Below are 27,190 nucleotides of genomic sequence, written 5' to 3'. Positions count from 1 at the left end.
CAACATTTCTGGCAGCAGCAGGTTTGTTTTCTCTATCTCGTGATTTCTGGGATCAACTTCAACAGGTCAATAGCCATGAGGGAGGACCCTCTAGACCAAAAAGAGAGATACGAGACCAAAGTCAGTAAGACAATTATGATCCTTAAGAGTAGGCATGAAGAAAATACATGGCAATCTAGGGTCAACATTGGAAAGACAGCAATCATGGAAGAAGAACCGCATGGGCCACAAAATACACCTGTTGTGCTCCTGGAGTTAATGGAACCAAAGTCACTGAATCAACCAAAACCTTTGTTCTTGGCCAAGAAGAAAGTATGGGAAAGCGTAGGGTCAATTAAGAAAGACGAATGGTCTTGGAGGAGGACTCTCATGCACCTAAGGATAGACATTTTTTTATTTTATTTTATTTTATTTTAATGGGCCAAAGGACAGACCAGAAGGTTATATTTCTTCAAAGGCAATAATGCTGTAAAATGTTCCTGCAGGATTATTTATGAGATGAATCCAATTGTGTGCAGATTTTAATTTTTTTTTTTTTTAATTTGACATGGCAGTACAATTGGCAGTTGATATGGCATGGAAAATAATTTTTTATAATTCCATTTGGCACATCAGATTTTTCTATCAATGGGATAACGGTAGGGACTAAATTGATATAGTACTAAAAATGTTAAGGACCAAATTAACACAATTGAAATATTATGGATCAAATTGACATTTGATATAAAGGATAGTGACCAAATTTGTAGTTTATCAAATTTGTAGTACAAGATAAACTATGTTTCCTAGTATATTTCCAAATCATTATCATATATTGGATTCCTTACCAAAATAAATTGTATGCGTTTAATTTTTTATCTTGCCCCTATATGCGTTGGTAATTAGTTGTTTCCTTGGTATTAGTTATTTGAATCATGGGAAATTATATGCTTTCCAAAATAAGATCAATGGATTTTTTTTTTTTTTAAACTAGGAAAATAAAATTATTGCTAGAACTAGATCAAATCTTATCTTGTATATGTAATAAATTAATAAATAATTTTTTTAGAGAGTTTCAACCTATGACTTCCGCTCCTAATTATGCTCTTTATCATTAGATCAAAACATTAATCGGTTTTTAGTGTAGGCGGGGATTGAACCCCAAATCTCTTATTTAACCATAAAAATTTTTACCAGTTGAACTAACAGGAGCCCACAAATTAATAAATAAATAAATGTTCTACTTTATGTGATTAATATTTTGGAAATCTCATAGTTGAATTACATATTCTCTATGTTTTTAACAGGTATAACAAATTTCGTATCAATTGAATGTTATTTATTATTACATCTATAAACTTAACTTTGATGCATACTTTTATAGTACGTATTATGAAAGTACATACAAAAACTTGAATTTTAAACATTTTATAGATGAGATAGTCATTGTTATCAAATAATCTTAAATTTTTGCAAGTAAGGAAGGTATATCCAACAGTAGATTTGTTAAAATTTACATACAATAAAACAAAGAGAGATGCTATGTCTACAACAATTTTACAACAAATCACAGGTGGTTAGTTGTTATTCGTTCAAATTTGAAACTAACAGATTACTTTTTTGCCCCAATAATAACAACCAGTAACAACCTGCCACTTAGGATTATTGTAAAAATGTTGTAGACCTATCATTTCTCTAAAACAAATATTTAGTGGTATAACATTGCTAAAAAATAAGATTTGAATCTATAACAACTATTTTATAATAATTACTCTTGACCATAAGGCAAAAATAACCTTGATTCATTATTTGACAAATAAGAGATTTTATTAGTTAAGCTAATTAGAATTCATGACTCTAGGTTTTTTTTCACATAACATATTTCATGTTCCTACTAAATATTATCTATTATGTCAGTGCCTTAATGGTCAATTGTAACTTTCTTTGAGCATTCACACCAGTCTCACTAATTTAATATTTCAATAAAAATTTATCTAAACTCAACCAAAACAAGTGTGCATTAGCCTCACTGAATTAACTAAATTTTTTAAAGAGGATAATCTAATTTCTACATATAGTGAGCCTCTATCCTCGCTACATTAAATTTCACTGTTGATAAAGTATTGAGATTGATGTATGTGTATGAAAATAATAGATAGCTAAACTAGCAAAAGTAGAGTTTTTTGGATTAGTTTAACTAAATATTTAAGGAGATTGGTGTGAATGCTCTTAATTCTCACAAAAGTAGAAAAGAGGAAAAGAAGAAAATGTGTCCTAGAGTTTATCATCAAATCATTTATTTTAATTTAAAAATATATAGTTTGCTCCTAGACATGAAACAATAAGATGATGATGATGATGATGATTATTATTATTATTATTATCATTATTATTATTATTATTATTATTAAACACCCATTTCCTGGTCTTTTAATTAATTATGATGACAGTCCATTTATTATTGATGGTCCATTTGCTGATACTCCTGAAGATGATGATAATACTGATCCTGATCCTAACTGGCTTTCTCATATGTTTGAATATGGCTTTATCAGGTTCTTAAAATTAACAAGCCATCATCAAGCCAGCCAGCTTCCACAGATAATTCAGGATGCTATTAAAAGATTTCCTAGTCCTCTTGTTTCTATCAGATGCTGGAGTACTTTGCCAAAATGGGAAAGAGATAATTGGATGAGTGTCCAGCCTTCAAAGCATCTTGTTCTCATAAATGGACATACTCACCAAGGACCATGGTTTGAAGGAAATTCTCATTTGTCCTTTAATGATCCTAATGCTCTAGCCGAATGTTGGAGTAATTATTTCAATAACCAGATTATTGAGGTGGCTCAAAGTTTATGGAAAAATTATCATTTCATTGGCAGTACTGATCGAATTTCTATTTTTGGTCCCAGGCCATATGTTGATACTATTGCTCGGATGCGGATAACTAATCACTGTAATCCAAGGAGCCTACTCATCCGGGGAAAAAGACCAGTGTTTGAACCAATATTATATTGCGGATTTTGCAATAGATATGCTATTTACCATGACCATCCATGCAACTCTCCGCAAGGCCCTTTTGATCCATTTGATGGATACCCATCCGATGCTCCTTCTACTGATTAAATTTATGACATTACTGTTCTCACTGATAAATTTATTTTCTTGATGCTCCTACTATTAAGAACTGTTTTAGTCAAGGTTCTTCTAACCCCTTGCAGCTTATTAATGATTGCTTCCCTATTTGTCTGGCCTGCACAATGGCTAAAAATGTTACAATATTCACGTGGTCCTACTGTATATTCCCATGTGTCTGCAGCAATTCACTGTGTTTTCTCATGCTCTTACTATGATATTCCTGTACAAGGCCATGCGTCTGACAAAATTATTCCTTACCTATGCTCCTACATGCAACATTAATGATTCCTTTTGCTTTTTGTCACCTTCAAGTCAGAAGCATTTCTATCAAATACTCCAAATTTGCTGAAGACTTCAAGTCAAAAAGTAAGAAAAATCACTGTTCACGGATTACTGTTCATGGATTACTGTTCACGAATTACTGTTCATGACACTGTTCACACCGAATTTTGCCTATTTAAAGGGGGCTGTCCCTTAAGTTAGACTCAGGAGTTTTTTGAGAAGTTTTTGTTAGAATTCTTCCTAAAGAGAGCTTTCTTTCCTAGAAACCTTCTTTGAGAGAGTTCTTTGTTCACTATAACCTTGTTCACCTACTACCTTATTCCTACAAACCTTGTAACTAGGACTAGTTCAAGCTTTGTAACTATTGATCTATTCTGAGATCTTGTATTCACTACTACTACTATAAGTGTTTAACTCTACTTTCAATAAAGAAGTATTTTCAGTTAACTTTATGTTCATAATACTACTTGTTGCTACTGCCACCTTGGACGGATTACCGCCATACCAGACGGTTCTAAATTGCTTTTGTTTACTTTGAATTATTTACTTTGAATTATTTCACTTTTCCAACCCAATCAAACATCACAAGATAAAACTAAAATCTCTTCTCTCCCTTCACTTTTCTATAATTTCTCTATTTTCAATCCTCCTACTTTTCCATCTCCCCAACCAAACGGACCCTTAAAGACACTAACTCACAAAAGGAAAATATTAACACAGATGATCCTTGTCTCATTATGCTTATAATATAGTAGAATGAGGATAAAGAAGGAATTGGAGAGAGGGAGTTGTCTGCACTACCACATCCACAAGAGCTCCTTTTGGATCTGTTGTTTCTTAAATCAAAAGTTTGCACTCAAGGATAAGTGTAGTTATGTGAGGTAAGTGGTCTGATTAATGCATGGCTTAAAACCATGCTTTATGTAGGTTTAGGACATGCCTAATGTCCATCCTTGAACAAGGATTCAAGCTTTTGGTGGTTGTATATTTCAAAAAATGGCAACCTTGAGTTTTGTTCTTATTTGAATATTAGAACCATTTTGTTTTTTAACTATTGTGGCTAATATGTTGACCAAACCAACTTTGTTATGACCTCTTAAGAAAAAATGACCCCTAAAAAGGGGTTTTGGTCAGTTAGCATTAAGCGAGGTCATATTACTTTTTCATAGTGGAGGAAATTAGTTCAAGATTTTGAGCAAATATATAAGAGATTAGTCAAGGTGTGTTTTTCTGTTTTTGTGGCCAGCACATGGGCTTGCTTATGAACACATAGACCATGCAAGTACTTCCAACTTACTTGGCAATCTCTATATGTTGATCAAAAAAAAAAAAAAAACTCAATCTTTTGGGTCCATTTAGAACCATTTTGTTTTTTAACTATTGTGGCTAATATGTTGACCAAACCAGCTTTGTTGTGACCTCTTAAGAAAAAATGACCCCTAAAAAGGGGTTTTGGTCAGTTAGCATTAAGCGAGGTCATATTACTTTTTCATAGTGGAGGAAATTAGTTCAAGATTTTGAGCAAATATATAAGAGATTAGTCAAGGTGTGTTTTTCTGTTTTTGTGGCCAGCACATGGGCTTGCTTATGAACACATAGACCATGCAAGTACTTCCAACTTACTTGGCAATCTCTATATGTTGATCAAAAAAAAAAAAAAAACTCAATCTTTTGGGTCCATGAGTACTACTAGTTCTCTCAAGACATTCACATCTTAAATTGCTACACTCAACTAGGAATCTTCACAAGTTTCTAAAACAATACCATGTTTATGTCTTTCCACAATTGGTAAAAAGTCAACATCTAAATACATAAATAATTAGTACTATAGATCTCAAGGGGAATTTGTATTTGCCCGTCTAACCAAAAGAATAACGTAAAGTCTAAACTCAAGGGGAATTTGTATTTGGATGTCTAGGGGATGTTTGTCAATTTATTGATTGATTAGTTTGATTTTGACTAGAAAATTTTCTTTCACATAAGGTAATGCTGGGAAAAAAAAATTGCTAGTATAGGCCGCTGATTAAGTGTCATTTATCTCATAAGTAGGCACTAATCATGAGCAACCATGTTGTTACCTTTCACTTCTCTTTCTTGGTTGCTATAATACTATTCTATGAAATTCATAAGTCATCTAGAAGATGCAAGATGTCTCCTTCTATATAGTTCACAATCAAAAACTTTCTAGCAGAGGATAGCAGGTGTTCATTAATTAGACTGAAATTGTGCATTTGATTGTTTTGTATAGGTTGCTGCATCACTCTTGACAATCAAGCAGTCTAAGCAATTTCAATAATGCAGGATCCTGATGCAATAGCACTTTATGCAAATAAGATCAAAATGCTTTTTTGCATGAAATTGCATGCAAATACAGGGAGATGGGCATTAGTCTTTCTCAAGAGAGTATTATATTCTTAGTTTAAATTCTCTAAACATAGTAGAGTTTTTCAATACTTTAGAAAAAGAAAACAAAATAAGAAATAAGAACAAATGTGAATTGAATCTAGTTAAGATGGGTAGGACATCTATAATATGTAAGAAACATGGCTGGTGATGGTTATGATCTTTGTTTGAGAAATCATGACTGCTAACCCAATCACCTGCATCCAAACAGAACAAGAAGTGATGATTATAGATTTATCCATATTAGCTAGAATCAAATAATAATAAGATATTAAAAGTTAAAGATAATAAGTCTCACAACATTTTCAAACTACTACTTAAATTCAAATATTAACTCAATGATTAATCATGATAAATTACCAATTGTCCCAAGAAGAATGTAAACATACCTCATTAGTCATTAGGAAAATTTATTAACCACTTCGTGACATCACTTCTCCCCATAGTAGACTTATTTCTGCATATCATATTGATTGGAAAAACAATAAGCTCTACAAACTATCCTTCAATTTAACATGCATGTTTTCTCACATGAGAGAAAGTAAGGTAGAAAAATGACATGGGGTTTTGATTATGCAGATTGAAGCCTTCAAAATACTAGTCAAAATAGGGTTATAAAGGAATTATTTTACAATGTTGCACACCAAAATAATAATAATATATGATATATCAGTAATGATAATTAGATGTGTCACAAATCAGGAACTATATTGATAATGACAAAAGCTATTATCAAAAGAAATTAGTGATCTAATATTGTATGACCTAGGAATTTTCCATTTAGACAAGGACTACAAAAAGTCAAAGGAAAGAAAATCACTTGTATCTAGACATAATTTAAAGTCCTGTGTAAGGATTTCTTCCTATACCAACATGAGCATTTTCAGGTCACATTATGTCCAGTATCAGGATTTCAACAAGTAGCAGTGCTAGTTGGCCTAAAGTATAACAAAACATACTGTCAATGTTTTTAACTGACACCTTACTCCAGCAACATGGTAACTCCCATTCAACAATGTAATGCATACTTAAAATTGAATAAAAACTGCTCTACACTCACTATTTAAATTTGTTTAAGCTATTCTAAAGTAAGAAAAATTGACTAATAAAATAATTGCTGAAAATTTGAACTTGTTACTTACCTAAAAGTTGTAGATGATGATTCTGAATCATCCCTCAGACTGAGTGAAGCCAATGGTTTTGATAGTGATTGCACAGGATTAGCTTCAGTACAACTAATTGATCCTATTGGCCATCTCATTGGAACCACCAAAGACCTATAGCAAATAAAACTTTGAGTTAGGTTTCCACAACACATATTCTTCCCAAATTTGAGAAATCCAACATAAAAGTTTAAATTTTCTTCTTTCCCACACCCTTCAGGCCTAAAGCAGATATTTTGGAACAATGCCCTTGCTTAAGTTGTAATTATAAAAATATATTGAGGTCTTCTTTCTCCCTGTCTAGTTATATTTATGTGTCTACAATACTTATATTAATAGATGAAGAATCTTGAACTGCCTTCTAAAACTCTATTTCACAGATTTCTTTGGTTAAGGCCAACTTGATTATACCATATTGCCTCCAACCAGGAAAACTAACTAGAATAGGTGGTTAGCTGAATTTGTAGTTATACCCAACGTCAAAGGTTCAAAAGATTGTAGAGTAGGGAAAAATAAAACCGAAGTTCACCAATCCCCATTTTGACTTCAGAAATCACATCTTCCACAATCATGGGAAAAAATTATTAAAAGCTAATTGACAAGTACGAATACAAACAAATGCATACCTGTAGAGACTTTTGTGTGTTTGCAGCGATTCATCTTATCCATTGTGTAATTCTCAAATAAGATATCAAGACGATTTGCTAGTCTTGGCATCTCAAATAATGGCAAAATGTCCCAGACCTTCAAAATTTGAATGTAATATGAATTCTCCTCAAGTATGTCAACCGTCCAAACAAGATTTAGCAATCCATTGACCTTGTACTGCTCTAATAATTGGGAAGAAGTTCCATGATGGTAAAAGAGTTTTTTCATTTCGAGAGGTTGACGCCAACCATTTGCAAGATTTTCCAATAAAGTAAGCACTTCTTTACAAGTCTCAGCATTTTCAACTTCCGACATGGATTTCAAAAAATCATTGCTAAAAGAGACCTATATTAATAAATAAAAAATAAAAAATTAGTGAGGGTCAATTGATTATTGTTTAAACCTAATGAATTGAGGAATATGGAATTCAAATTCCAAAAGCCTCAGCCTATATTGAATATTATCTATGCTTTGGTTCCAAGCATAAAATTGCAATTAAGAATTAAATGGAAATTAATTAAAATGAACTCACTTGAATATGTAAAATCAATTTTAATATGTTGTTCCCCTGATAATATCTATTCAAGGGGAAGAACAAAACTGATACACAATGATTAAATCTTTTCCCCTTCATTTTTTGAGCAGTTTTATTATATTATGAACAAACCATACTAACTTTACAGACAAAATAGAAAACTGAGGTCAATAAATTCTTCATATTGTCAAAAAGAAACTACCATATATGAAATAAATAAATAAAATTCAGCTCATAATTTTTGATAAGAGAAGCATAGAAACTGGAAACAACAGTTGATGTATCATTAAAAATAGTAAAAGGAAAGGAAAAAAATAATTTAATCAGCATACCTTCCATCTGGCCTTTTTGAACAGAAAGGAATCCATGTTGAGTAAAATGTGTATTTGGTTATGTTCAACCAAGGCAACTATAGTAGCCTGAGCCAAGCTTTTGTCTTCATCAGCATTGTAGAAACACCCCTGCTTCTTGGCATTGATGACTAAATCCTTCCAAATAGTGCACCTTCTAATTAAAGTTGCTTCATTTCCCAATATCCAAAGGCAATGCCTGCAAAGTGAAAGCGTGCCAATTAATTGCAAAAGCCACCAAAGCCTCAAAATATGTCAAGACTCAAGTATGCAATTTATTACCTTCCACGGGTTAGTGCCACATTTGCTCTTTGACGATTTTTAAGAAAACCAACTACTCCATTCATATTACATCTGACAGTAGAGACAATTATCACATCCTCCTCACCACCCTGGAACCCATCAATAGAACGAACACTAATTGAGAAGTCATCAGTGAGATGATACCAATTTTGACTTTCTTCTTTGTGAAAACAGATTCTTTAGCAGTGGCAAGAGAAACAAACAAACAAGAGAGTCATTGTACTCATAAAATGATCTATCATCAAGCTGACCATAATTTAAAATTCCTAGCATAACATTTCGGCAAAATTGAGACTAGGATTAGTTCCAAATTTAGACATACCTTTGAACAACTATCTCAGATGCCACAGCAACCTCAACCATATTTTTCAAGAGATCTGAGAAAATCAAGAGCCAAGTGCGTGTTCTTTACCACTTCTAATGAAATAAAAGAAGTAGGTAAGTGTGTATACAAATTTACATTACAATACATCAAATGTTGTAAAATGAAATTGAATCTCCTCTGAACAAATTCCTCAAACGATAAATGACTTTCATATTTGTCAACCACCTGTCCTTCGTTTTTCTTGTTTTTGTTTTCATTTAAGGCTTTAACAATAACATTCCTCACATTTTTCTTGCTCTTCTTGTCTTCAATTTTCTCCTCATCATTGTCCATCATGCTTCTGTCATTCAAGTATAAATTGTATTGCCGTCTAGGGTCCTCCAGCAAACAGATCATTGATGTTAAACTACCTTTCCAACTAGATGATGAAACAAGGCATCCTTGTATTATGCTAACTCGATTATCTAGGAATATATCAAGGAGGTTATGGCGATCCAGAATCTTCATTCAATTCCCGTTTCCAAATAAAACCACATCTCCAAGCCCATAAGTATCATATTCAAGTGACTCTGTCACATTCTTTAGAAGCCTCTGTGTCACTTCCAAAACAGCAGTATTAGTTGGGGCACATGTAAGTGTTTTGCATTTCATTCTAAGCACAGAGAATAAGAGCACACCGTCTTGGTTTTCCCAGTTCCTGGAGGGCCCCATATTAGTTTGACAGTATTCTGATGATTGCATTCCCTAGTTACCAAGCAGCTAAGAATTGCATCTTTTTGGGAGTCATTTAAATCAGAAGAGCAGATTCTAGAACTAATAGCTGCAAAGGCCGCACTGCAATTTTCTTCAATAAGAAGGTAGTACAATTTGTAGCATCCTACATAATGTAAATAAAGGGAGGTCAAAAAAAATTTATTGCTAATAAAAATAGCAAGGCCAAAATAACTGCTGTCCCAAAACTTTAGTTCAAGTCCAATTTTAGTCCCTAAAGTTTGAAGGGGTCGCTTTTAGTCCCAAATAAATTTGAAGTGATCAATTTTAGTCCTTAACAAAGTTAAAGTGACCACTTTTAGTCCCTATGGAGTGATTCCATGTTAGTTTCTAATTTGTACACATCATCTAAAGGACTAAAAGTGATTACTTTAGGAATTAAAATTGCTCATATGCTAGAGTTTAGGGACCGACAACAATGAATTTAAGCCTAATATTAATATGCCATATGAAATAAGAAATTACCAAAATTTTTACCATAGAACTAGATTGCAGCACGTTCTGAATGACGTTTAAGTTCCCACCTTCCAACTTAGAGTTCAAGGCCCTCCATATACGAATATTTGTGGTCATGTTTATCAAGGGAACTGCATAAAGATTCTGGCCCTTTCTTGTTCTTGCCATGTTCAAACAAGATAGGCTTTGAGGATAATGTTGTCAGAAATCTTTCGTATCTCACACTCAGAACAAAAGCAACAAGATAGGACCTGTTTGGTCTTCCTAAATCATCAATGCATTTTGGTCTTACACCTGTTATGGCAATGATGTCTCTAACTTCAGGTTCATATATCACACCATGATTCTCAATTTTTCACACTTTCAAGTGTAACATGGTAAAAGAGGTCTTTGGGTGGTTTACATTTCACAGTATGCCTGACAGAAAATATTGCACTCGTAGGTGCTTGGGATACTGTTGACATGCTTGACATCAAGTCAGCATGAGTTTCTTCAACAAGTGGATCACAGAATGAGGTCAAGTACTCTGTGGTCAAGGAGAATGTCTCTGGGATCTTTCTCACCTAAGTGAATAACTTTAATCAGAGGAAAGATAAACACATGTTGAAGTGTGATAAACATTACATGATATGAAATTAATTGCAGCACTATATCTCTTTATGAAAATTTACATATAGAATAAATAGGTAACCACATCCAAGAGTTTCAATCAATTTTGTATCATATTAGTTAAACCAAATCATAATAATTCAACTATTTGGTATGGTTAACAGCTAGATGTCATACTATTTAGTCATAGCATGCTCTCCTTCTCTATCATGATTTACTTGACCTATCTCACTCTTAGACTTTAGTCCTTCAGCTCCTCAACACCCCCACCCCCACCCCCCCCCCCCCCCCAACACACACACACACACACAAACAAAAAGAGAAATAATAAGCTTTCAACAATTACTTTTCATCTACTAAATCAATTCTTAATATATCATGATTAAACATGATCTGAATACAATATCAAGTGCATCCTGAACCCATATTGTTTATCTGCATGACTGTGAAACTTCTCATTTTTCTAGCATGGGATTTGGGGAGGGGGTTGGTATTGGAGTATTTATGTTAGAATACCACACATTTTATGAATCTTGAACAGAATTTTTATTTCTGAGACAATCAATCTTTTTTTTTTCCCAACTTAATTTGAGTATTGGGATGGGTAATAGCATTTATCTTATAATCAATCTTAGTTTCTCTAAGTTGTGAAGAGTGTTTATGGCCGTGTATTTTGTGGCTTGAGAAGTTAAGTGACATATAGTGCCAACCTGAATCACAGCTAAAATTCATAACAAAAACCTTGCTATAGGTAAATTGGAACTTTTGCATTGGATTACAGAAGGTGTACATCTTTTTCTCATCAAATATGTTGTTTATGCAGAAAGTTGAATTGAGGCAAGTTCTTAAAATGTTTATGGATATTATTTACCTGAGGACAAGCATGCCAAGAGATAGTTTTGAGTACTTGAAAGGTTTGCCATTTCCTCTAACTTGAAGGAGACACGGTGTCTCATCCTCTACTGCTCCACTTAAGAGCTATTTGTAATGCAGGTTAAGCCAAGTCTGGGTCTAAGCAACTTCATCAATGTGCAGAGAAGGAGCTTCAAGTTTCCTTCAGTGTAGAGGGCCCATCATAGGATTTTTTTTTTTTTTAAGGTTTCACAAGAGATTTGCTAGGCTGCCCTTGTCTTTAGTTCACAGTATGCCATGAAGTTTGAGATGCTTATAGCTCGTAACCTTCTGCAGAATTCAGAAGTGGGTTGACCTATTAAATGCTGATTTTCATTTTCCAACTATCCTTTCTACTTGCATAAGACTCAACTTGAAAATTGGAGCTTTCCAGTTAATGCTTGTCTTATATTCTAATGGCAATATTGTGACACGAACTACTTTGAAAATTTAGTTTGACCCTTAGAGAATTGGCTATAAAATATGGACAGAGGATCCTAAAGGATAGAAAGATCATTTTAAACGCAAAAACTTAAGGAAGAACAGAGTTATAACAGCCGTTACAGTTGCGATGCCAACGATAATGAAATCATGGCTCTGCGATCCTCACTATATCAAATGTTCCTAATCAATAGAGAAAGAGCAAAAAATATTAAAGACCTGTGCTTTCAGACTATATCTTTGAAAATCATCTCTTCAACCAATCAAATACAAACTATATTCTTCCAAAGATCCAACCAAAGGCATTAAAATGCACAGCCATTTTAAATTAAGAAACCAATTAAGTCCAAACGAATAAATAAAACTAGGAAACAATTGCTAGATTTTTCCTGACCACAATAAGGCCACATGGTAAGCTAAGCAGAAATTATGCATCTCAATTTGACAAATAAGATATAATAAAACAAAACCATACAAAAGAAAACAAGACTGAGCTCACATCCAAGGCAGAAGGAAATCCGCGGCCTACCAGTGACTTCTACTGCAACCATCCCAGTCAACTGCATTAGCCAAAAAAAAGATCAATTAACAGAAATAAAATAATAATTTTAAAGTTCAGAAACTTATTCAGGTCCCAATTGCTTTTACAAAACACAATAAATACTTATAAGTTGATATGATATCCTTTGCCGTTGGGTAAAAGACACAAATGAAACAGTGCTACCAAAAAGGGAAACATACCTTGTCATCAAATGTAAGAAGAAAACAGACAGAAACAACTATGAATAGAGACTGACGTTAACAAAGTCTTGGGCCATTGAAGTGTAAAACAAACAAAACCCACCACTAATGGTTAAGGTCTAAGGGCCTCAGTTTCAAGAAAAATCTCTGGTGCAGCAAAAGCAAAATAGCTTAAAAAGCTTGGTGGTGGGCCCAACTAGCCAACTCATGCACGACATGGATGTGTCATCATGGACCAGAGGAGACTGATATTCTTCTTTATCATCAGATCCATAAAATGGCAACTCACGCATGTGATCAACAACATCATCATGGACCAGAGGAGACTGATATTCTTCTTTATCATCAGATAAATAAAATGGCAACTCACGCATGTGATCAACAACATCGTCATCATCATGTGCAGTAGTTAGAAGGGGCAAGTTAGGTATAGCAGATTCTTGAGGAGGACAGATGCATTCTACGTGGACCCCCAACCTTTTTACATAATTCGCAACGTCACCTCTGGAACCACTACGTGCATCCACTCCAACCTTAACATGATTCTGGTCAGTTGGATTTGATTCATTCAAATGCTCCTGCAGAGACTGTTGAGTTGGAGAAAATATATGTAGAATATTTTTACCTCCAGAGAGAGAAACATTGCTATATAGAAATTTCCAATAACCATTGATGGAAATGTAAACATTGAAGTGAAAGGCCTTATGTCCAAGAACAAAACAGATAGCCAATTTTGGAAATTTGCGACCAACCCAGAAATCTATGGGATTTTCAACACTTTGATGATTAAACCATTTTGGCATCTCAGTTTCCCCCAAAAGACTAGTATGATTGGGGATCCGATAATGATTGTAGAACTGCCGATCCATTGATATGTCCCCAGCTTCAGATTCAGATGGGAAGTAATTGGTGCTTCTTGCCCTACCACATACTCTATTTGGTGAAATCCCAATAAGTTCTATTACCTGCACGCAATTAGAAAATTCAAGATATTTTTTCATTTAGCAAATCTCGTAAAGTATTTAGAGAAAGTAACAAAAATTGTTTCTTTATATATATCTTAAAGAAAGAGAGAGACCTGATTCAATAGCCTGCTTCTTGATTGAGAATCCAACAACGTGTGGATATCTATCCATCGGGAAAGTCCTTGAATTTCAGAAAGAAGCTCGCAATTAAATATAGAAAAGGAATTTAATTTGGGAAATCTGCTAATGCTTTTAGGGATGGTAACAATATTGGCTCCATATAATTCTAATGATGACAATGCGGGGAAGTATTCAGGCTTCATCAAAATATCTTCATAGCCCTCGAAAGAGCTATCAAAAGAATTGCACGTCGGTCTCAATTTGGTAGTGGGAGTCTGCAATTCCCGAAGCTGTTGCAATTTACAAATGCTATCTGGAAGATCCCGAAGGTTTTTGCACCAACGAAGGTGTAAAAATTTAAGCTTAGTGAGATGCTCGATTGATGAAGGCACCTCTCTAATACCACTCCCATCTAACCATAAATACTCTAAACATTCCATTTCTTGATGAAAATCAGGGAGCTTCTCAAGCCTTGAGCAGCCAGTAAGAAAAAAAGAATAGAGAGATTTCAACCTGAGTTGGCTTGGAAGAATTTGAAGTTTTATGCAACCATCGAGAGACCACCCTCTAAGCTTTTCAAGATATCCAAAGCATTCATCAATCTCAACTAAATTTTCACAATTTCTGAGGTTCAAATACTCTAAATTTGGGACCCATAATTTAGGTAAAATCCTAATATATTCACAACCTACAAAATTGACTTTTTTCAAATTTTCCAACCGGCACTCCTGTAGGGGAAAAAAAAATAAAAAGTTAACTAAAACAAAATATGAAATAAAAATTTAACAAAAATCCCAATTTAAAAATACACATAATCATACCTGCTTGATTAGCTTTGGCAAACTGATGTGACTATGTGGCATCCCAATAGCAACAAGTTGTTTAGGAAAATATTCTGATGGCAAGTGAAAATGATAATGGGGCCACTTGAGAAGTATTAAATTGTTGGGAAGAAATTCAAGTGGTTTACGTACATTCTCAACTATTAGAAATTTGAGATTTTCCAGAGGAGACTGATATTCTTCTTTATCATCAGATACATAAAATGGCCACTCACCAACATCGTCATCATCATGTGCAGTAGTTAGAAGGGGCAAGTTAGGTATAGCAGATTCTTGAGGAGGACAGGTGCATTCTACGTGGACCCCCCACCTTTTTATAAAATTCCCAACGTCACCGTCACTGTTTCTATATACAAAGTCAGGGATTCTATATGTAACCTTAACATGATTCTGGTCAGTTGGATTTGATTTATTCAAATGCTCCTGCAGAGACTGTTGAGTTGGAGACAATAATTGTAGAATATTATTATCTCCAGAGTTAGGATAATGGTTATGTAGATATTTTTCATAACCATTGATGGAAATGTAAACTTCGAAGTAAAAGCCCTCATGTCCAAGAACAATACAAATAGCCAATTTTGGAAATTTGCGACCAACCCAGAAAAATATGGAATTTTCAACACTTTGATGATTAAACCATTTTGGCATCTCAGTCTCAGTTTCAGATGGGGAATGATTGGAAAACTGCCGATCCATTGATATGTCCCCAGCTTCAGATTCAGATGGGAAGTAATTGGTGCTTCTTGCACTACCACATACTCTATTTGGTGAAATCCCAATAATTTCTATTACCTGCACGCAATTAGAAAATTCAAGATATTTTTTCATTTAGCAAATCTCGTAAAGTATTTAGGGAAAGTAACAAAAATTGTTTCTTTATATATATCTTAAAGAAAGAGAGAGACCTGATTCAATAGCCTGCTTCTTGATTGAGAATCCGACAACATGTGGATATGTATCGATAGGGGAAGTCCTTGAATTTCAGAAAGAAGCTTGCAATTATGAATAGAAAGTTTTTCTAAGTTGGGAAATCTGCTAATGCATTTAGGGATGGTAACAAGCTTGCAATTCTTAATAGAAAGGGATCTTAATTTGGGAAATCTGCTAATGCTTTTAGGGATGGTAACAATATTGGTTTCAAATAATTCTAAAACTTCCAATGCGGGGAAGTATTCAGGCTTCATCAAAAGATCTTCATAGCCCTCGGAAGAGCTATCAAAAGAATTGCACGTCGGTCTCAATTTGGTAGTAGGAGTCCGCAATTCCTGAAGCTGTTGCAATTTACAAATGCTATCTGGAAGATCCCGAAGGTTTTTGCAATTATAAAGGTTTAATACTTTAAACTTAGTGAGATGCTCGATTGATGAAGGCACCTCTCTAATACCACTCCCACTTAACCATAAAAACTCTAAACATTCCATTTCTGGATGAAAATCGGGGAGCTTCTCAAGTCTTGAGCAGCCAATGAGACTCCACAATCTAAGCTTTTCAAGATATCCAAAGCACTCATCAATCTCAGCTAAATTTTCACAACAAAGGAGGCTCAATTTCACTAATTTTGGGGCCCATAATTTAGGTAATTTAACTAAATTTCTACATAAAGAGAGATTCAATATCTCTAAATGGGGCCCATAATTTAGATAATTTAACTAAATTATTACAATACGCAAGGTTCAAATACTCTAAATTTGGGGCCCATAATTTAGGTAAAGTCGTAATAAATTCACAACCTTCAAAATTGACATCTTTCAAATTTTTTAACTGGCACTCCTGTAGGGGGGAAAAAATCAAAAGTTAACTAAAACAAAATTTGAAATAAAAATTTATCAAAAATCCCAATTTAAAAATACACATAATCATACCTGCTTGGTTAGCTTTGGCAATCTGATGCGACTATGTGGCATCTCAATAGCAACAAGTTGTTCAGGAAAATATTCTGATGGCCAGTGAAAAGGATAATGGGGCCACTTGAGAAGTATTAAATTGTTGGGAAGAAATTCAAGTGGTTTACAAATTTGTACATTCTCAACTATTAGAAATTTGAGATTTTCCATCTCTCTGAAAGCTTCAGTGTGTAGTTGCACCTTTACTAGTTGAGGCGAATTCAACATTATGCCTCGAATGTGTTTTGAACCCTAATTGGAGAAGCATCAAGTCAACCATAGAAAATAATAGATATTTCAAAATGTAAAATGATTTTAAAATTTTAAGCAAAAAAAAAAAAATAATTATGAACAAATATTTTATAAAATGTTAAAAAAAATAAAGAAAAAAAAATACAATGCTTGTAGCTAGTGAAAAAGAAAAAAAAAAATTAAAGAGCAAAACAATTGAAGAAAAAGAACTTATACCTTATTTGTAGTTAGTACTTTAAGTGAATTCTTATAACAACATAACCTACTACGTTTACTGAGGATGTTTGGTGCTTGTTGTCGAACAACTTCCTTGCCCATTTGTTGTATCAAGTCATGCATTGACAATCTACCAAATCTGTCAACAGTTATGAGACACTTATTAACAAGTCTCGGAATACCAGAGCCAGGACATAATCCACAAGCATTTAATATCTTTACAACATAATCTTTGTTCCACCCTTTGAAGAAGCATGCAATATCGAGAAAAATATCTTTCTCTATGTCATGCAATCCATCATAACTTACTCTAAGTATTTTTTGAATGTCTTTATTGGGGAATTTGTTATACATATCTAATGCACTTTGCCATTCATTTTTAGCTTTTCCACACAAATCACGAGCTATTATTTCTAGAGCTAGTGGAATTCCTTTGGCAAAATCTACGAATTTAGTTGCATAATTAGAATAATCTTCATCATGAGGTTTGTTTCCCAAAAAGGCATGGCCTTTGAAGAGTTGAAGAGCTTCATGTTTGTTTAATTTCTTGACCTTGAATTCCTTGACCTTGTAAGTTGTACAATGTTTCTTTTTAAGGGCAACTAACAAGCATCTATCTCTTAATGTTAAAATGACTCTACTTCCAGGAGCAAACCAATTACAATTTCCAAGCAAATTCTCTATTCTTGTCAAATCATCGACATCATCAAGAATTAAAAAAACCTTTTTACAGCGAAGTCTCTTCTCTATTAAACTGATTCCTCTAGATTTGTTGCCCACTCTCCAATTTTTATCCACTAAGATGTCATTAAGAAGTTGCTCTTGTAGTGTGATTATGCCAGCATCTGTCCCCATATTTTCTCTAACATTCATTAAAAAGCTGCTTCCATCAAAATCTTTAGCAATTTTATTATAAACAGCTTTTGCGATTGTAGTCTTTCCTACTCCGGGAAGGCCATGAATCCCTACCATGCAAAATTCTTCTAACCCAATATCTAAAAGTGACTCTACGACCTTTGCACGAGAATTTATTCCAACTGGGTATTCAGCAACATATAACGATGTCCGATTTAATTCAACTTTTGAAATCTCTTCAACAATGTTTTGAATGAAGTGACATTCAGATTTATATGTAGAGCAGCTGACAATCACATAGCATAAGAAAACGTATAATTAGTTAAACTAGAAGATAAACTACAAATTCAAGATATCTAGTTGTAAGTTAAAATACACAATTGACACATTTTTAAATAAAGTAAATGGAATATAATTCATATCTTTGATAACTGTCATTGATATTAACATCATATTAGAAGTATAAAAATATATGAGAGAAACTCGTAATTGGACCTTTGTAGACTGTTCTAAGCCATAATACAGTCACTGTTCTAAGCATCATTTATGATTTTGGGGAGATTATCTGGTTTTCAATTCCCAATTTCATTTGTTTTCTATTTGGAATTAATTAGATAATGAAGGGATTGAACTTGAGTAATTGCTAGTTTTCAAGGAACTTAAGCTCTAGATTTTAACTACATATGATTTGATCAAGACATAGGTTGTTAGCTGATGCTGTTAAGGGAGAGTTGGTTACTCATAACTTTTTCAGTTTTTGGCAGCTTAGAATTATAGCTATTGTGGCTTTGGTGTTGCTCTCATTGGTTTAATTGTTGACTGCAAAGATCTATAAATAACAGTATTGGTTCTGGAAAGGGTCAAGGGGAAGGTTGCTCTCATTGGTTTACTGAGACTGCAGGAGCTGCCATTTAGGCTAGAGCTCATGGCCCTCTTTGTCTAATTTATGATATCTCTAAATTGTTGGACATGGTTGCTGTAGCTGGTTAGTAGCTCACATATAGAACTCATGTAGTTGGGCAGTTCCCTTCCCTTTGTTTCCCCTCTTGGAGAATATGTACTTGCAAGAAAAAAATTGAATGAAAATACTTTTAATTTGTGGGCAAAGTACTACTTATTATATTATATATACAAGAAAAATGTTACTAGAATTCCTTTTTCTTACTATTATATAAGGTAGTCCTTTTAGGTGTTTTTCTTTTCAGCAGTTGATATGTTGTAGACTTGAAGTAAATCAAAGAATTAGATAGGTAAGAGAGTGCAAACAATTCTATTATGCTTATAGAGGACGGGTAAATGTTATGGTGTTTGTTTTGTATTGAATTTCTTTATATTCAAACTTTGGTTTTTATGTTTTCCAAAATTTTCTATGGTGAAGTGACAGATGATTTCCTGACTAGAGTGTGCCAACAAGACATGATTTAATAACTAGATAGATGACTTCCTTGGTTATTAGAGTTGACCACGGTTTAGATTCCAAATGCTTATTTTATTCTATTGACTGTGAATGCATGATTTAAGTTAGTTTTATTATTTTACTTAACCTTTACTCTTATGAATTTTTGAAAAAATTCATGTTTTCCCTTTAAACTTGTGGCAAATTGCTCACTGCCCCTGAATGTTAAAGGACTGTCTATCCCTGGAAAGTTTAACTATCAAAACAAGTTAAGGCTCTTACTAGATGCCATTCTGGATCCTTTATGAAGTTTCTACTGCTTTTGTAGGTGGGACTTTTTTTTTTTTTGGTTGGGGATTTGGTGGGGGGAGGGGGGGGGGTGCTTTTGATGGATTGATGTAGGTTAGGTATCATGTTCTGAATTTGGCCTATAAGAAACTGAGCTTATAGTACTCTGAGAGTAGTATTATTACCATTTTGTATAAGGTGCTCCTAAAATAATTTTTACTTAAGAACACATCCACTATAAGGTGCTCTTAAGATAAGTTGTCTTTGAGTCTACCTAGGGGTTTTTGTCACAGACGTTAAGGGCAGTCATGACGATTAGGTAGATAATTTTGTGGGCCTTTGTTGTATGATAGATACTTATTTTGATTTATCCAGTTACATAATTTTAAATGTTTACTCATTTTCTTTATTGTGATTTATCTAATTTATTGCTATAATATTTTAAGTGATATTCCTATGGATTACAATGATCATATTGATAATAGTGATGAAGATCATTCTTATGATGTGGAAAACGATGAATATGATGATGAGGAATTATATGATCTTGCTCTTGCTAGATATCATGTTGCAGTGGCATATTATATGAAATGCATTGATAAACAACCTTGTAGAGATTCTGAACAAACAGCTATATGGGGTTGATGGATTGTTTGACGGGTAATGAAACAAAATGTTACGAAATGTTTAGAATGAAGCCACATGTTTTTCTTCAATTGTGTAATGTTTTACAACATACATATAGACTTCAGCACACAAGGCATATTAGGCTTGAAGAGTTAGTAGGTATATGTTTAATGATACTTGGACAAGGAGCTTGTAATAGGATGGTTCAAGAAAAATTCCAACATTCTGGTGAGACTATATACAAGCATTTTCGTAGAGTTCTAAAATACCTTAACATAATGTCAATGGATATCCTCAAGCCTTCTAACCCTACATTTAGTGTAGTTCCAAGACATATACAGAAGAATCCATTGTACATGCCACACTTTCAAGTATTCATTTCATACATTCTAATTTTTTTTCTAATATTTGTTAGTCTCATTTCCTAAGTAACTAATATTTATATTCTATTTTAGGAATGCATTGGTGCCATTGACGGTACACATATCCAAGTTGTTGTTGGAGACGACAAGAAAGCTCCATATTATAATAAAAAGGGTGTGACATCTTTTAATGTGATGGCAGCATGCGATTTTGATTTACTTTTCACATTTGTTATGGCTGGATGGGAGGGTGCAGCACATGAAACACATATTTTCTTAGATGCTATCCGTCAACAATCTGTCGACGTTCCAAAACCACCACCAAGTATACAATATTTTTATATATTAAATATGTATGAAGGATATTACTTATGTACATCTTACATTTTTTTTCTTTTACTAGGAAAATATTATTTAGTTGATGCTGGATGCCCCTTAAGGAAAGGATATTTGCCACCTTATAAGGGACAGAGGTATCATCTTTTAGATTTTCGATGAGCTGGTTGAGGGAATCACATAGAAGAGAGGTTTAATTATGTTCACTCATCACTTAGAAGTGCAATTGAGTGAACTTTTGGAGTGTGGAAGAATAAATGGAAAATTTTGAAGCAAATGCCATCTTATGACATTAAGCACCAAAGAAACACTGTAGTTGCTACTTGTGTTTTGCATAATTTTATTAGAAAACATGATAGGGTGGATGAGGGATTCAATTGGGATGAACATGACTTGGACAGTCCAAGAAGCAATAGTAGTGGAGAAGGTAGTAGCAAACAGGAAAACATTGAAAATATACAAGATGAGGAGATGAAATTTGTTCTTGACAAAATAGCTCAATCCATTTGTGGGTTGTAAACAATATTTTTACTATTTTTGTTTTGGTGTTTTGGTTTTTAATTTTTTGGATAAGAACTTTTTTATTATTATAATGGATTGTCTAGTATTAATATTGTTGGCAATTAACATTTTAATATAATTATTTTCCTAATCATTTTAATATCTTTTTCTTGATGAATTATTTTTAATATTTTAAATTTGATAAACTTCTCTCCATGAATTTCAACAACGAAAACATCATTATTGTTATTATTATTAATGTAATTGTTAAGCTTAATTACATATTTTCAATAATAAAATACATTGATCACAGGAAAAATGATAATATAATCTTCAAAAAATAGTTAAGTCCTTTTTTGGAATTTACTCTCAAAACAACTATTTTTCAAACAGCTTATTCAAACACCTAATATGGCTTTAAAAATAAAAAATGCATATTTTCACATTTTTACCAAACACTTATATGTGGTTTTTAAAATGGACATTTTAAAAATGCTAGTTTTTAAAACGCACCTTTTAAAACAACTTATCCAAACAGGTCCTAACTAACTTTGTACTAGATGATATGATCAAAATAGAATACTTTTTCATGCAGTGGCTATGACAAACCAGATTAGCCATATAAAATTAGTAAACTCATGAATCATGATATCAACAATTAGATACATACCCTTTCTTGTAATGCCATCCAGATGCATTAGCTGCTTTTCTTAGAGCATCCCTCCACCTCTGCACCTTATCCTTGTTATTCTTGAACTTCATTTCATGGTTAGCTAATGCCATTCCAAAGTTTCCCTTTTGATTTCGTATTTCTGATGGATCAACATTGTAAAAAACTGGAAGAATTTGAACCTCTTGGTCCTTTTCTCTACAGTCAACAATTTCAGCAAGTTCATCCAAGCACCATTTGGACTCTGCATAGTTTTCAGAGAAGACAATAACCAAAATCGATGAATTTTTTATGGCTTGGATAAGTTCTTCTGAAATTTCTTCTCCTCTCCGAAGTTTATCATCGATGAAGGTATAAAAGCCTTTGTCGCACAAAGCCTTATATAAATGATTGGTAAAACCTTCGCGGGTATCTTCACCTCTAAAGCTCAAGAAGACATCATAGTTCAAACGGCGAGTGGAAGAAAAAGAAGAAGAGGCTTCTTTATTGTTCAGGAAAGACATCATGGGATCTACAAACAGAAGATTAAGAAAGGAGTGATTTGAATTAGAGAAAGAAAGAGGAATCAGGTCAGTGCATCAGGTAATGCGTTTGAATGAGATCGAAGAGAAGAAAGTATGAGAGTGGGGTGTAGGAAAACAAAAAATACATATATTTTTTTAAAAAGAACATTGTAAACACGCGTCTACAATTGTTCTTCCTTTCTTCCAAGAAGGTACCTGGTAAAAGACTACCAGCACTGCAAACACGCGTTTTCCACACTAATATTCATTCAAACGTATGAAAGAAACTTTATCACTCTTTCTGCAAAGCATACCTTCTCTTTTGGACTGAGAATCAGGACCATCCAAACAAAGCAAATGAAACAATTAAGAACTGAACGCATTAAAAAAGAAGAGTAGTGGGTTGTAAAGTTTATGTCTATGACCCACCTCAAAAGAAAAGTTTGTGTCTGATACCCTCCCATATATAAAAAAGTTGGGCAAATCTTATGTGGGTTTGGCATGGGGTTGCCCCATGGACATGGCCGAAAGCAAGAAATACTTTTTTGTGTTTTTCCAAAACTAAAAGCACAACAAGAAAAGTTGCAATCAATTGCATGCAATTAAAAAAAAAGTGAGTCAAGTCAAGTAAATATTTTGATATTAGATTTCTATTTGTTGGAGCTATCTAACTATATAAATAAACAAAACAAAAAATAAAAATTAAATAATTGATGAAGAAGTTTGTCACAAATCTATATCTATATTTATATATATTATTAAAAATTAAAGCGTAGCATTTAATGTTGCTATGCTCACATTAAGCCACATTAACAGCCACTTCATCATTTTTTATTTTCAATTTTTCTTATATATTTTTTAAAACATTTTCTCATTTAAGGTGACTTAAAAACTCCATTATTTAAAAATTAAAATATCTTTTAAGCATTATTTTTATTATTAATTTTCAAAACTCTCCCTCTCTTTTACCTCTTCATCTCCCCACTACTTTCTACCTTAATATCATTCTTTCTCTACCTTTTTATCTTCCCTTATTTTGAATCTTCTTATTCTCAACATCTTACTATAAATTTGACATTTTCTTTTTCATTCTATGCATAGTTTTCTCACACAAAAAAAAAAAAAAAAAAAGGTTACTTTCTCTCTCTCTCTCTCTCTCTCTCTCAAATTTTTTTTTCATTTTTTGTTTGATTTTTATTTTTATTTTTATTGCATCAATTCTTTAGGTTGATGAATTTTTGTGTTAATTAGAATTCTACTTTGGGTTGATGCAATTTAGTTGTGTTTTAAGTTATTATCTTTTATATTCTCTTTGACTAAATATTATCTTATTGCATTATACATATAGTATATAATAATAATATAATGTTATTATATTACATAGAATGACTTGGATAATTTGATGTTTATTGCTATATATTTTATTTTTATTCTTTTTTCCACTCATTTTATTTCATTCAACATTTAAATACAGTCACATCCTCCATACTATTACATTATGCAGCACAAATCAAGAAAATGGCTAGACACAAACTTGCCTTCCTTTACCATACATTGGGGAATCAATATATTTGCGTGATAAATGGTCATATAATTTATAATTTAGATAGCACCCTTTGAATATGTCTAGGCCCATAGATTGAGCAATTTGAAGACTTAAAAGGTTATTGAGAATGAACTTTTTGAATCAAGTCTAAAAAAAATGAACTACTATATATCATTTAGATAAAAACTTTTATCATAGATACATTAATATTTTTTGCCACAAATTTAAATCACGCATACTTAATAATTTTATATTATGTGTTAGCATCATCCCTGCTCTTCTTCTTCTTCTTCTCAAAAATACTATGTATCATCTTTAAAGGATACCAACAATATTGATCTTATGGGAAAAGTTACATAAAATACTAAGAAAAAAATGTTTTATATTACAATCTACTAAAAATGTTTTTTTTTTTAATATTTAAACCTTTTTATTTTTCATATCACTGATGTGTTTTACAACTACCACATGTGTTAACTTAAGTCTTAATATTCTTAAGTTGTTTTGGCAAAAAGAAAAAAAAAGTTGTCACAAAAGATGAGTACATGTAAAGTTTTTTGCAAAATGAAATATTTGTTTTGTAAGGCCACCAAACTTGATAATTTACAAATGATGGAACCACTCGCAACAATATTTGCATAGTTATATAGTTTTAGCTAAAGCAATTGTGTATACTTTTAGTCTTCAGAAAACACAAATCTACAATTGGTTAAACGTTCATTTTGGGTAATTTTATTTTTCATATAATTTTACCTTTATATATTCATCTATTTTAATTTAGATATTTTTTCAAAAAAAATTATTTAGATATTTATAAGTAAACAATGAAATAATGATTCATGAATAATAATAATAATAATAAAATTATCTATACATATTTATCTTGTACGGTTGTAACTTTACATATAATTGTGCATTTACATATTTGTCTACTTTAATTTAGATGTTTATAATTTAATAATGAAATTTATAAACAAGGTAATTAAAACAATCATATTTCTACAATTCAAAAATTCACAATTTCTTTTTTCAAAAAAAGGCCTTTTACATTTCCTTGGAATTTTTACAATTTTTTTTTTTTTTTTTTTATGTAAAACCTTTGACATACCACTAACCTAACCACTTCATACATTAAAAAAAAAAAAAAAAAAATTAAGGCTCATTATTAATTCTGTTAATATATTATGGATATCTTAATTGATTGAGATCAAACTAGAGAAATGTATATCATATTTCCTTGAAAATTCAGATTGAAAAAAAAAAAAAAAAATCCTTTGACATACGACCAGCGTAACTACATCTATAACTATTTAAGCTATCTATGATATCTATTTCTTATTAATAACTATAAAATTTACAACTAGCAAGGAAGCATACAAAGTAATAAAGAATAAATGAAGGAAGAAAAAAAAAATCAAACGTCAATTAATAACCATTATTTGGAAAATAAAAATGTGGTCAAGAGGAAAAAGAAATAAAATAGAGATGACTATACAGAGGATATTGAAAACTTTATAGTGCAATAAAATCAACCATTACATTTACTTTATTAAATAAATAATCAACAATTAAATATAATAATACAAAATTTAAACTTAAAACTAATCAACTCTAACTAGGGAAATTATATATATATATACACACACACACCATGACTTAAAAAAATTTAATGAATAATTCTACCTTTTATTTAAAAATGTCCATGTTATGCAAATCATCAACCAATAAATATATGATAAAGGTAAAAAAAACGTTATAGACAAGATTATGAAAAATATGATAAAACTATTTTTTTTAAAAAAAATTGTGGGGGGAAAAGCCCAACCATACGTAGTGGGCCTAGAGCCCAATGTGAAGGTTATTGTATGTTCGAAGAGGCTAAAATTGTTGAGGGGTACTTCGCACGAAAGAAGGATACTTGGGAGGGAAGAAGATCCGTCCAAAGAGAGCATCAGTGTTCTGAAAAGATCATTCTCCTCGGATGTAAAGATTCTTGGTCATATAAGTATCTGGGGGGTTCGAATGAGTTTACTAATGACTTTAGTAGTCTAGATAAGTTTTGGACATGCCTGGAGATAAGAAGAATGGAGAAATATTTAAAAGGAAAAGCTACCACTACCGTATTAAATGCACTGCAACAACTTTTCTAGCTGCATTTATGTGGAGAAGACTCCTGAACAGTATAACCTCAGCTACCGCCACTCACAAAAAGTTGAGGAAGATATATGACATGACATGCACTCAAGTAGGGACCTAGATGAAGAACAAGTGGATGATGGGGATGATGGGGGAGGATGCTATATAAAGAAGAAGGGCTCCTAAAAAAGAGAAAGGAGAAAAGGAGAGGGGAGGAGAAAAAAGAAAGGTTTTACTATAGTTTTAAGAACTGTAACCAGTATTCAATTTATCATAAGTCTCTTCGGACTTCAGCTTATTTGATCTTTACGTGCTAGTTTATACTTGGATGTTGTGATCAATCGTTGTGAGCTCCATAGTCAACCTATCTCTATCATCCACACTTTACAAATTTATTGTTTTAGGCTTGGTCCACAAATCCTAACCCTACAAAAATCTTTATGAATTCTAGGGACTAAAATAGTATTTTATCTAATGGCCAATTATGTGATGTCATCCTTTAGATTAACAAAGCCAAGAATTTGAAGCCACTAACAAATGGGTTGGCTCTTTTTATGTGAGGAGTTATAATTCATAGCTTACTCTTACACAGATCATTTTTGAGAAATTAATTGATAGTATTTGTTTGTTTTTAATGGGATCAGTTGAAAGAGAGAA

The 27,190-nt window shown here is 32.6% G+C and overlaps 2 protein-coding genes across 10 annotated transcripts; both read right to left on the bottom strand.

Annotated features, from left to right (window-relative positions):
• Nucleotides 1-9,361: 9,361 nt before the first annotated feature.
• Nucleotides 9,362-16,392, bottom strand: LOC112011160 (uncharacterized). Of its 8 annotated transcripts, none has more exons than XM_065778317.1 (9): nt 15,868-16,392; nt 14,942-15,754; nt 14,114-14,848; nt 13,036-14,000; nt 12,794-12,854; nt 12,418-12,477; nt 11,834-12,144; nt 10,375-10,916; nt 9,362-10,003 (listed from the first exon to the last, which is right to left on the bottom strand). In XM_065778317.1, the coding sequence occupies exons 1-4, from the start codon at nt 16,381-16,383 to the stop codon at nt 13,170-13,172; spliced, it is 2,895 nt and encodes a 964-aa protein (XP_065634389.1). In that variant the 5' UTR covers nt 16,384-16,392; the 3' UTR covers nt 9,362-10,003; nt 10,375-10,916; nt 11,834-12,144; nt 12,418-12,477; nt 12,794-12,854; nt 13,036-13,169. The 8 variants fall into 8 exon arrangements, with proteins under 8 accessions (XP_065634389.1, XP_065634393.1, XP_065634394.1 ...); XM_065778321.1 differs by lacking the exon at nt 12,418-12,477 and having other exon boundaries at nt 9,362-9,725; nt 9,804-10,003; XM_065778322.1 differs by lacking the exon at nt 12,418-12,477 and having other exon boundaries at nt 9,362-9,717; nt 9,804-10,003.
• Nucleotides 16,393-16,486: 94 nt separating this feature from the next.
• Nucleotides 16,487-23,340, bottom strand: LOC112011157 (disease resistance protein RUN1). Of its 2 annotated transcripts, none has more exons than XM_065778324.1 (5): nt 23,166-23,340; nt 22,349-22,859; nt 17,314-18,454; nt 16,825-17,097; nt 16,487-16,732 (listed from the first exon to the last, which is right to left on the bottom strand). In XM_065778324.1, the coding sequence occupies exons 2-5, from the start codon at nt 22,852-22,854 to the stop codon at nt 16,556-16,558; spliced, it is 2,097 nt and encodes a 698-aa protein (XP_065634396.1). In that variant the 5' UTR covers nt 22,855-22,859; nt 23,166-23,340; the 3' UTR covers nt 16,487-16,555. The 2 variants fall into 2 exon arrangements, with proteins under 2 accessions (XP_065634396.1, XP_065634395.1); XM_065778323.1 differs by having other exon boundaries at nt 23,068-23,166.
• Nucleotides 23,341-27,190: the final 3,850 nt, after the last annotated feature.

This window comes from Quercus suber, unplaced genomic scaffold, assembly GCF_002906115.3.
Source record: "Quercus suber isolate HL8 unplaced genomic scaffold, Cork oak 2.0 scaffold_179, whole genome shotgun sequence".
In the NCBI taxonomy this organism is placed as follows: Eukaryota; Viridiplantae; Streptophyta; class Magnoliopsida; order Fagales; family Fagaceae; genus Quercus; species Quercus suber.
The sequence above is the reverse complement of the archived record's forward strand: the minus strand, read 5'-3'. Positions and strand labels throughout refer to the sequence as shown.

Excerpts from the sequence above, each read along its gene's own strand:
- LOC112011160 (XM_065778318.1), bottom strand. The coding sequence starts at position 16,383 with ATGGAATGTTTAGAGTTTTTATGGTTAAGTGGGAGTGGTATTAGAGAG. Across the intron at positions 15,755-15,867 it reads GAAGCAGGCTATTGAATCAG|GTAATAGAAATTATTGGGAT; the intron begins GTCTCTCTCTTT and ends AATTGCGTGCAG. Across the intron at positions 14,001-14,113 it reads GAAGCAGGCTATTGAATCAG|GTAATAGAACTTATTGGGAT; the intron begins GTCTCTCTCTTT and ends AATTGCGTGCAG.
- LOC112011157 (XM_065778324.1), bottom strand. The coding sequence starts at position 22,854 with ATGATGTCTTTCCTGAACAATAAAGAAGCCTCTTCTTCTTTTTCTTCC. Across the intron at positions 18,455-22,348 it reads GGATGGCATTACAAGAAAGG|CTGCTCTACATATAAATCTG; the intron begins GTATGTATCTAA and ends TGTGATTGTCAG. Across the intron at positions 17,098-17,313 it reads AAGTACTAACTACAAATAAG|GGTTCAAAACACATTCGAGG; the intron begins GTATAAGTTCTT and ends TTCTCCAATTAG.